Here is an 11,046-nt window from a genome sequence, read left to right as displayed (position 1 = left end):
AGCAGGACTATAGTAATTGGCAGTTCATTTTGAATATAATTTATTGTAGAAATTTCAAATTATAATGCCCATTGCTAAGCTACATAAAATGGGTAAACATCTCTAATTAACCTTTTCAGTGTGTCAGTCCACAGAAGTTATTAACAACATGGGAAGCTACTGCTAAGAAAAAAAATAGTTTTTTCTTTCCCAGGCTGAATTTTCACTGTACATTTTTGCATTTACATGATTTCACCAAGTTACCAGTGCCTTAATATTATTGTCTTTGTCTTGATCCCTAATTCATGGGTGAGAAAAATGTTAAGAAAGAAATTGTTAGTGCTTCTCCTTTCTCCATTCTTCCTTCCCCCCTGCAAGTAATCAAATGTGATATGAATATGATGAATTACATTACCTCGAAAATGTTTTCCCAAGTCTTTAATTCTCAGTGGTGTTGGTTTTCTCCATGGAAACAATATGATTCCTGATCTAGAAAAACAACAGATAGCCAGCATCAAAGAAAAGAGATAGAATCTCAAATTAACCTAGAGTGATTGAAAATTTATCTGTATTTGTTATCTAATATCATAAAAAACTTAATAATTTGAGTCCTTTTTTTTTCCCTTTGTTTCTCTCCAGTACCTATTGCCATCACAGTGAGCTCTGTTCTCAGTTTCTTTTGGAAAGCAAGACTCTGAAATTGCATAGGAAGGAGGAAGGGAATTACGAGGAAAAAGACACAGCTAAAAACAAAAGTACAAATGAAAACGGTGTGAATAATGCTTCTGTTAGGACTCAGATTCCCTGCTCTAAGCACACTTCATGGAAAATTGGAATGTCAATTAGAGTTTTCAGTTCAAATCCAGCACTAAAAAGTCTTTGAGGGAAGAGGTGGACTTGGCACCCAAAACTGGGTTTTTTTTGTTTTGTTTTAGCATATGGTGCTACATCTCTAAGTGGCCAAAACTAACTTGAAAGGAGAAGCAGCCACAACATTCAGCCAAGAACTCTGGCAGATTTCTTTATCTGCTTTCCAAGAGGAGACAAATGAAAGATCTGTCTCATTAGCTGAGTTCATGGACAAATTTGTACTCGTGAAGATCATTTTGCTCTACTGAAGGGTCAAGAGATGTTCTGGAGACCCACAAGGGAAAAACAAGGGAACTGTAATTAGATTACATTGAGCAAGAACAGCTCAGCATGAAGTTAATAATTGATCTGTGCTCTGCATATATACAGACTGACTTTGAACATACTGGTGTCTAGCATAAAACCCCAGACCACTGCCTGCAGATAATCGGCTAAGAAGGAAATATACATATAAATTTTCTTGGAGGAGGTTGTCTCCTAGAAGACTTAAGTTCCTAGATCACATTTTGCAGTTGAAAAGTTACTTTTATTGTTGGATTTCTATGCAGCTGGCTGAAAGGGGTAGAAAGGAAGGACAGAGGTGACAAGCTCCGATGTTTAAATGGATGCTGCAGATATATGTATATGCTTTCTAGTAATTCCAAAATTAGGCTCTTTTCAGAACCTATTTTACCAGAAGCTTTAGCCCTGAGGATTGATAGTACTAATTTTTCAGTTATTCTTAAATTGAGAATTATTTGTGTCAAGGACAGAGATAGCTGTGTAGTAAGAGCTGTAGTCCAGCCGAACCGCTGGCTCAAGAGATGCCTTGGAGTAGTGTGGCTGTTTCCACATAACATAGAGCCCAAGCTAATAATTGAAAGGACCAGCCTGGGTTCAAGCAATCCTCCTTCTGTATCTTGCTTGTAGTATCCCTACTAGCAAATTAATTTATACTGTAACATATCAGTTATGCTGGCTGGGTAACAAAAAAGGTGACTTCATCTTTCTTGCCCGATTAAATTTATGTTTTTATCTTCATCCTTATGAGCAAGACTGGCCTTCAGGAATTCCAGGTCCAGACCAGGTGAAAAGTCTGGATCAGGGAATATGAATGCTTCTTGGAAGAGGATCAGATCAGTGCATGCAAACTGGGCATACAGAAATCCATGGGCCCTGGCAGGATTCACCCATGAGTGCTGAGAGAGCTGGCAGATGTTATTGTAAGGCCACTCAAGAGGCAGTGGGCACAAACAGAAACACAAAGTTTCATCTGAACATCAGGATGCTCTTCTTTTTGTACTGTGACAGTGACTGAGCACTGACACATATTGCCTAGATGATTGTGGAGTCTCCCTCCTTGGAGATATTCAAAAGCTGTCTGGACACGGCCCTGGGCAACCAGCTCTATGTGTCCCTGCTTGTGCAGGGAGGCAGGGGGGAGGTGATGGATGACAGGACCTCCAGGGGTCCCTTCAAACCTCAGCCATTCTATGATTCTGTGAAAGATTGCAGAAATATGTGTTTGAAGGTAGAATAGTGAAAGTGTATGTGTACAAGCATGTATTTTGCTACAGGAAAGTCATCACAGTGCTACCATAATATAGTTCTTTGGCTAGGAGTGTTATTAGGTAAATATTTCATCCTTCCTCTAATTTTCTCCATTAGATGACATAAGAACATGAGTCCGTTCTTCATATGCCAATGGTTGCGGCTTGTTATGAAACTCAAATATTTTCCTTGAGAGTTTACTATAATCAGGAGAAGGTCACTGGTTAAAGGATCCAACTTCTCCAGTCACAGAGGCTGGCATAACCCATGAAATAGGCAGTGCTTAGATGGTCTTACTGGTCAGAGGAGCAGAACATTTTCCAAAGATTTGTGACCAGCCAGGCAGTGCCTGTAGAGCTCAACACAAACAAGGATCATTAACCTCAAAAAGCCACTAATCCACAGTTTTGTGCTGTCTTCATTATGAGTTAAGAATGAAAAAGAGGTTTGAGAAAAGAGGCATACGATTATTTTTCTCTAGTTTTATTTAAAAGTCTATTGCTTGTTCTCCTGCTCCACAGACCTCATATAATGCTTGAATTGATGGTTTATTTTTTTTCTGTTCAGACCATCTTTTGCCACGTTCTCATTGCTGAAAATTATGGTTATTTGTTAGGTCAGTGTGAAACAAGTCCTTGCTTGAACAGGTATCTGTACTGCCAGAACTGAAACAGGAAGAGTTGAAAGATACTGGAAAAGAATGGAAACTATGAGCCAGGATCTCAGTGAGGGCAGGTTGGTATTCAGGATATCACAACAGAGGATCTCAGTCTTTTTTTCCTGCAGACAATTCTCACAGAGTTAGTGATGATGTGTAATTTGCAAAGCTAGGATGAACTTTTGGAATAAAATTCACAGGATAATATTTTTTTATTTCATTCACTGAGTAAAGAATAAAAGCTCTTCCTGCCTGCCTGCCTGGCTGCTATAGTAGTCCTAAATGAAAAGTACAGTGTGAGATGAAAGCCTGGCAAGATTCTTCTACATTAAAAGTGAGTAAACCATAGGGCCTACTGAATGTCTGACCGTTAGAGGACTAATGGCATCCAATGTGTGTTTAACGACAAGAGGAGAGATCTGAGCATCAGATCCAACAGTATCATATGGATAGCTTTTGTTAATGAAGCATCTTAAAGTGACTTTTAAATTTCTGATGAATGGATAGAAAAGATAATGGTTAAAATTTACCAGAATAAACCTCCTCATCAGAAAGCAGGTAATTTCAAGGTGATTTAACTGCATCTGATTCCCTCACCTCCTTCCTTCATCTTTACGTTGTCACCTTCAGAAAAAAAAAAAAAAAGGATAATTAATGTAGTATTACTCTGTAAAAGAAAGAGCATCCAGTTCCTTCATCAAAAAGAAGTATCTAGGAATGGAGAGATAATGATAATGACTAATAGTATTTCTTCAAATTGCAGCTCAACCAGAGATTTCATGTCGTTTTCCAAATGATGTTAACATTCATTTATTACACAAACAGATAAACTGTGACACAGAGAAGGAAGATGATTTGTCAGTAGTCATCCAGCTGGTAGATCCCAAATCGTGGTGGTGCTCTGTCCATTGCCTCCAGGCATTAAAAACACCGCTGTGTATGTTTAGTCCTCAGCTCAACTGGAGAGACAGTGTTTAGTGTTGTCCCACATGTACAGGTTAGCCCTGTTCCCATTTTAGGCCCAGCCACATCAGCACGGACAAGGGCTATTTGGTTTAGATGAGTGTTCCCCTTAAAATCACTGGGATAGGCTTGGTGTTTAAGCCACTCAGTACGAGCATAATGAGCTCTATGACTGTGGTCCTCTGGGTCATTTTATTTAGACTTGCAATAGTTTCTAGCTTTGGAGAGAGAAGCATCTGCCAGTTTCTTTTTAATTGCTGGTCAACCTGTATTAAGCCAACTGGCGGCTGGTGGGAATGAGATGACTACGAAGGTTAAAAACGTTTGTCAGTCACGAAAGGGAACTAGCTACGTTTGTTGATGTTTTAGTGACAGTCTCAATCTGGCTCCAGCTGCCTAGCAGGATTGCAAAGTGAACTGAGGTCATGGTCCTCCGGTAGGCTTTTTTGGGGGTCGGGGGAGTATGTCTTTTTCTAGGTTGAAGAAATGTAAACATGTGTATTTTTTTTAATATAGAATATGATCCTTATGTCTGGAGTATCTCAAGCATTGAGTGGGAGGCATCCAAATAAGCACCTTTTTTTTTTTCACTACCATGAAAAATTATAAAAAAGTCTTTTAAACCCTATGTAAGTGTCATCTAAGCAAATGCAATAGCTGAGTAATCATATCAGCAAACATGTTTAGCAGTTTCACCTCTTTGTTTTCTCTATGCAAAACAAATAGCAAGAGTCACCTCCTAAAATTGTGGAAGTACTTTCTTAGTTAAACGCCTCTGGATGCTGGAGATGGGGACTGTTCTTTTGAATCACCAGTGGCACTTCCACTGAAGAGTAAATTTACTGAGTAAATATCCCTGGGGAGAAGCTGCTAATTAAAGAGCAGGTTTCTTAGCCAGCTGCTCCTAACTGAGAAAATGGTGGTTCATTTTTAAATATCTAGGCTACGAAGAAGGACATGGTTGCACTGAAGCTGCAAGTTGCCAGAAAGATATTTTGTGGTAGAGGTGACTAAAATTTTCATATGCTGTTCTGCGATCACAGGTGAACAAACATTTCCACCTTACAAGCTGCAAATGGCATTCTGGGCTAAATAGCCTCACTTACATATTCCACCCTTTGATTAATTGCTGCCTGCCTTCATTATTTTCTCCTTTAGCTATAGCTCAGGTGAGAGCTGAGGGTGACGGCTGAGGGTGGATGCAGCGGTGTTGTTAACATCTTACAGTCTGATGAGGGTGACTGCCAGTTTGAGGCAGCTGTAAGAAGTTCTGTTGGTCTTAAACTCTTCTGTTTCTGGGTGCCTCTGAGGCAAGGGGTAGATCACAGCCCTTCTCCCAATGCACTGTTTTGTTATTTTATATGCACACATTTCTCCCTAATCAGAGTTGTCAACTGCCACAATTTAAATTATTTTTCCTGATGTTACGTGATAGTGATAAAGTTGTACATTTTACGTGTGGCAGCCACATGTGCTCCCTGAACTAACCTCAGCTTCTCCAAGCGGTGCAAGCTGTCTTGCCAGCTGCTCCAGCCAGTTTAAGTCATTAAAAAGTGCTATTGAAGTTGTTGGAGGTGTTGGCTTCAATCTGGCCTCATTTAAAACCAGTTTCTCTAAATGAAGGTCTTGCAGAGAAGTCTCAGTCTCCAAGGGCATGTCATCCCCTTCCTTGCTGTTTGGTTCTTCAAGACTAAATGACACAAGACCTGTGGTCCTGGTAACATGTGTGAGAAGAACCTTGCTTATGAATGATGAATTTATACACCAAATTCCTGGTATCCATTTTTTTGTTTGTTTTCTGCAGAGCTGCTTATTACCTTTTTGCCAAATATCTAGCACTGGGTGAGGTCTTTCAAGCCAGAAAGTCTTTTCCTGAGGTAGAGTATGTTTTCCCATACTCCTTTTTCCAGCTGATTATTAAAAATTACTATTTGATTTTCAACACAAGTTTTAGCAGTCCAGAATGAACTGGAGTATAGGCCACAAAGCTGCCAGATGTTTCTGACATTCCACTTGGGCACTGCTATAGACACAGGCAATACACAGCTCTCCTGTTGACAGTAAGTCAGAAAAGGTTTTGGACATAGAATATGTAACATCATGGCCAAGGTATTTCTTCACACTGTGCAGTTTGGGAATACTATTTTCTTCTTCAGGCTGAACACATGTGAATCTCTAACCAGTTTAATGTCCTTATTACTGCTAGACTTAAGAGATGCTAATACATCTTTCTTGTCCTTAGGAAAAAGGTAAAAGCAGTTTGGAGGCTATTCCTGTAGCTGCCTGGAGATTGGTTACACTGACACTGATCACTAGTGTACTAGTAGCAAGTACTAACCCTGGCCTCCATCTCCACTGAGTGTCCTGGGAGAGTTTTGCTTCAGAAAAGTCATCCCCAACCTAGTCACCAGCATGAGATAGCATAAATACTGCCCTTTGGTTCCTATTTCCCAGAACTTCTCTCTGCATAAGGGGATCCCCCAAGAATCTTGTTAAAATGGCTCTGAGGCTGTTTGCTGTCAGCAGAGAGATGTCAGTCCACCCTACCATCGTGGATTATACTACTGCAGATTACAGATCGAAGACCACAGTGATGTGTAGCAAGCTGACTTTGATACTGATAGTGGTCTCATCACAGTAGCATGGCATTCCGCGTGAACTCATTTTCCCCCAGAACTGACGGAAAAGGCCACAGTGTGCTCGTAAACCTGTGGCTAAACTGAGCCAGCTCCCTTCTTGGGGCTGTTCTGGAGCTAGCACAGCATGCCTCCCTCCTGATCTGCACTCTGCAGAATTCGGAGCTAAAAGGGATGACTATAACAATCAAGTGTGAATCTACTCTTACCTAAAACTGCTGCAGTAATATGCCCAGTAAAATTTTCCAGCCCAAGGCCAAAAACATGATACTTCTCCCTTTCCCTCCTTCTGTCTTTTATGGACTTAATAGAAATTGCCTCCAGCAATTCCACATACATTAGAGAAAGAAGAAAACACAACAGGCAGTGCATTGCTTGAGCATTACGGCACTCCAGGTGTGCATGCTCAGACACTGGGAGCTGAAAAGAGGATGACAGGCATGACTGCAACAAGACTGCCAGAAATTACACTGCTCATGATTAGTGTGAATCCCCATTGTGAGGCAAAAATGATGCAAACCAGAGAGTAGAGAATAGGGAGAATAGAGCTGGTTTATGCACAGATTTTTATTTGCAGCTAGTGACACCGAGCTGATGTGTTGGAGAAAGTCAGTGGACCAGATAATAAAAATTCAGAGGATGAATAAAATAATTCTTAATAATAATCCTAATTAATAATCCATTTATTTTGCCTGTCAAGTATCAAAATGGCAATTTATTCTGTGCTCTGAAAACAGTTCTGGTACTGAACAAAAGCCAAAATCAGCTCTCAGTCTTACAATCTTACACTGCCGCAAATTCCAAAACACCTCTGGAGAGATGAGCCCATCTACTTCTGGTTTACAGGAGTGCAAATTCGACCCCAGATAAAATGCCAACTTGAATTCAGTGGTTTTGAAGAGCAACTATCAAAAAAAAAAAAAGTTACCATTAGAATTCAAAGCAATGCGATCAAATGAGATGCTGTTCACTGATCTCTTTAAGTGATTTAAGCTAAAATTGTACCACTATAGAAGGTAAGATCTGTTCTGAATGGATGTTGGGAACCTCCTCCATTGTCTCCCAGCAAATGGAACAGATGGTTTCTGGTTTTAAATCAGTGTTTCTCTGATGAAGTCAATGGGTAAATCCCTGTTTGCAGCAGCTGAGGACCTAGATAGGGTGCCTACCTTGCTGGCTCTCTTTGAATGCAAATGTGCTGGTTGCTATGTTGATCACCTGGATATAGTAGTGCCATTTATATTTTATATACTGGTGTGTTCAAGCTTTCAAAAAGTGGAGAGAAGGGTTTTTTCACATTTATAAGCTAAGCAACTAGGACAAGGTCACAGACCATATCTAAGCCTGGTTTCATTTTTCACGTTTTGCCCCTTTCAAAGTTCCACGCAAGAGGCAGCCTGTAAAGTAACTGCTGGGGCACAATTTTTAGTTTGGACCAATCTGTTACACTATCACATCTTAGTTTCAGCTTATTCTGTGTGGTCATCTCAGCTGTGGTGTGCAGGGTCAGGCAACCTTTCAATTTTTTACCAACTCTCCCACTGCCCTAACAGGCAATTCTGAATAAGGTCGTTTAATTTCCTTGCATTTGGGCTTCTTTTCTCATGTCTTTCTAGAGTAAAGTGATTGTAAAGTGTTTACACTGTTATTCCCTGTTGAAACATTTTTCATCCAGTACTAGAAAATATGATCATGATTTAAGTTTGGACCTTTATGTGTGACATTAATGGTGATAGACAGTGGCTCCTTGTCCTGGTTATGCAATGAGGAGATGGGAGCTTTGCAGTATGATTCAGGGAAGCTGAATCAGGACCTATAATATCACAGTGAATAATTTAGTAGCTGTTACTGACCTCCATCTCTTCACAAATTCCCCTCTAACATCCATGACTATGTGTGAGAAAGTAAATGTCTTTGATCTCTTTTTTTTTAAAAAAAAAAAATTTTCACTTTAAAGGCTCACCTGATCCAGAAGCCTTCTCAATCAGCTAAAAAGCCTTCATCCTAGTAGTTCATTCTCGTTTTCCCTCTTGGGTTTGGATGCTTTGTTTCTATCCTCCAAAGCTCAGAGAGCAGCAGTGCTCATCTGATGTATGTGGAATGTTATAAAAAGTGCAGCTCTTAGGAGCCTCAGCAACCAAACATCCTGGTGAGGGACAAGGGTGAGAAATGACTTTAACTGGACTCTGGGTCCAGACTGGAACTACCAACTTCACTTGAGCAGTGTAAACGTGGCAGGAAATTTATACACTGTTTTAAGCTCTTTTAAAAGTGGTTTTACAGTAACTTGTAGGACAACAGAGCTGACCTTACTGAGGGAGGACTATGAACATGGAAGGGATCAGGTATGTCCGCTTTGTAGTGAAGGAGAGCTGTTCCACGTCCTTTCTCACTGACTCTAGACCTGCAACCACTCTTGCAGAATTAAGACGGCTGAATACAGGAGTCAAACAGGGCTGCTCATTCACCTCGTTAAACAGCCAGGCTGCTTCTGGGGTCAGGGGTGCCTCTGAATAACGTTGCAGTGCACTGCGCACCTGCAGCAGATTGTGCAAGTGCACCACAGGCTTCTCTGACATGGTGCGGCATCGTGACGTTCACGCAAATGTCGCCCCTGCAAACACTGAAGTGGGTCCTAGAGCTAGAACAGTGTGAGTGCATCCTTCAGTGACAGCCAGTCCCTGTCAGTGAGCGTAGGTAACATTTGCCTGTAACCTTCTGTAAAATCTACGGTAATAGTTTGAATTTGCGCTGACAGAAGCACTGAAATGTAAGGAGGTAGGGGGTTCCTTATGATGGTTTTCAGAAAAGGGAATAAATGAAGGATGCTTTGCTCAGGGTTGTGGTTCTGTCAGTGTCCGTTTTCTCCTTGGAGATAGTAATACAGTAGCCGAGAAAAGCTTTTTAATTCTATAGTCCCACTTTTTTCCCACGCGTTTTGGTTGCTGATGCGTAAAAAGAGCTCCAAAAGTTCAGTGAATCGTTTCCTTCCTACTACCTCCTGCTTATTTCCTAGAAAAGTAAGCTCAGAAGGGTTTTATTAGAATAGGTTTATTTAAATTACATATATATGTATATGTGTGTGTGTGTATATATATTTTCCGTATAGTCATTTCTGGAAGGATTAAAATTGATATTGGATTCTTTGTTGTGCATTTTGATTGGTTATGGTACTGCTGTTTATGAGAATTCACAATGCTTTTTTTGATACAAAGACTCAAAAAGATGTTTTACTTTTTTAATATATGGATTACATTTATTTCTTCAAATACATTAGAACATCAAAGTAAAAATATTTTTCTGTGTAATCATTCACAATGTATCTTTTCTTCTATTACATATAAATAATAATGAGTCTGGGCATTTAAATATTTGAAATTAAGTTATAGTTCTCACAGTTGTTGCTGTCTTCTGCGTTGTCTGTTGTATCTTGATGAAAAGGACTAGTAAAATCCACCAATATCAGTTCAGTAGAACAGTGCAAGACCTGCATGCCCTCTGGTGGAAGCGATTCTTAACAGACTAATGTAGACCAGCTTTTGTGGCAGTGCTAAATGTCAGACCTGCAGACAGACACGCTCTCCTCTGTTATGCTTAAGTTACTCACTTGAGTTACGTTTCTCCATAGCAGAGTTTGTTAGCTAGTAGGAAGGTAAACTCTTCCAGTGTGTTGGGTTTTTATTTCATTTTTCATTACAGTTTGAACTCTTGCATTTCTCCTCAACCTCCTTCTCGACTTTTTAACCTTGTTACTCTATTGTAATAAAAAGAAAATGTGTTGTGTGTTGTGTAAAGGTATTAAACAGTATCTTGTCATTGACACAGGTTTTATTTGTAGAATTTTGCTTTGCTTTTCAGGGAGTTTACAAGTCCGATACAAGCTGAGTAAGGATGGGCTCCTCATTTTCACCATTGACTCTGGAAATTTTGCCAACCGAGAGCTGCACCATGTGAAGATTAACAGAGAAGGCAGAGAGCTTGTCATTCAGGTATGCCATGGCTTGTGTTAGATGTTAAATAATAATTCGTGCGACAAACAGACCCAGTGCCTCTTCTCCAAAGGTTTCACATTGATCTGGTGCAACACAAACTGGTCCAGCAGCAGAAAGCCCTGTAGCTTAGACCAAAGTTCCATCCAGACCCTGCTTCAAAGAGTGCCCAGCTATGGTATTTTCTGTTGAGTGATCCTTTCCTTGTCTTCATAATCTGTGAATTAGGAAAAACTTTTGACTTAAAGTTAATCGGGATTGTTGCAGTGGTTCTGGGGCTTTGGGATGTCTTTGCGACCTGTAGTCCCAGAGCAGGCACACAGTATGGATCATTAAAAAGCTGCTAAAGGGAGAAAAACAGCTAAGGAATGAGAATGTGGGAGTGTAGTTTCATTGAGGGCGTGTGTCCCAAGGAAGAGCG

General features: G+C 40.2%; 1 protein-coding gene across 1 annotated transcript in view; it reads left to right on the top strand.

Moving 5' to 3' along the window:
- Window positions 1-11,046, top strand: part of CNTNAP5 (contactin associated protein-like 5) — a gene marked incomplete at its 5' end in the record, with an annotated part of 87,681 nt that overhangs the window by 56,399 nt on the left and 20,236 nt on the right. Inside the window, one exon of the mRNA XM_010132500.1 lies at window positions 10,495-10,625. Coding sequence (XP_010130802.1) covers window positions 10,495-10,625 — 131 coding nt within the window. The remainder of the gene's footprint in view (window positions 1-10,494; window positions 10,626-11,046) is intronic.

The sequence above is a fragment of the Buceros rhinoceros genome, unplaced genomic scaffold, assembly GCF_000710305.1.
Source record: "Buceros rhinoceros silvestris isolate BGI_N320 unplaced genomic scaffold, ASM71030v1 scaffold11233, whole genome shotgun sequence".
NCBI classification, from domain to species: domain Eukaryota; kingdom Metazoa; phylum Chordata; class Aves; order Bucerotiformes; family Bucerotidae; genus Buceros; species Buceros rhinoceros.
The sequence above is the reverse complement of the archived record's forward strand: the minus strand, read 5'-3'. Positions and strand labels throughout refer to the sequence as shown.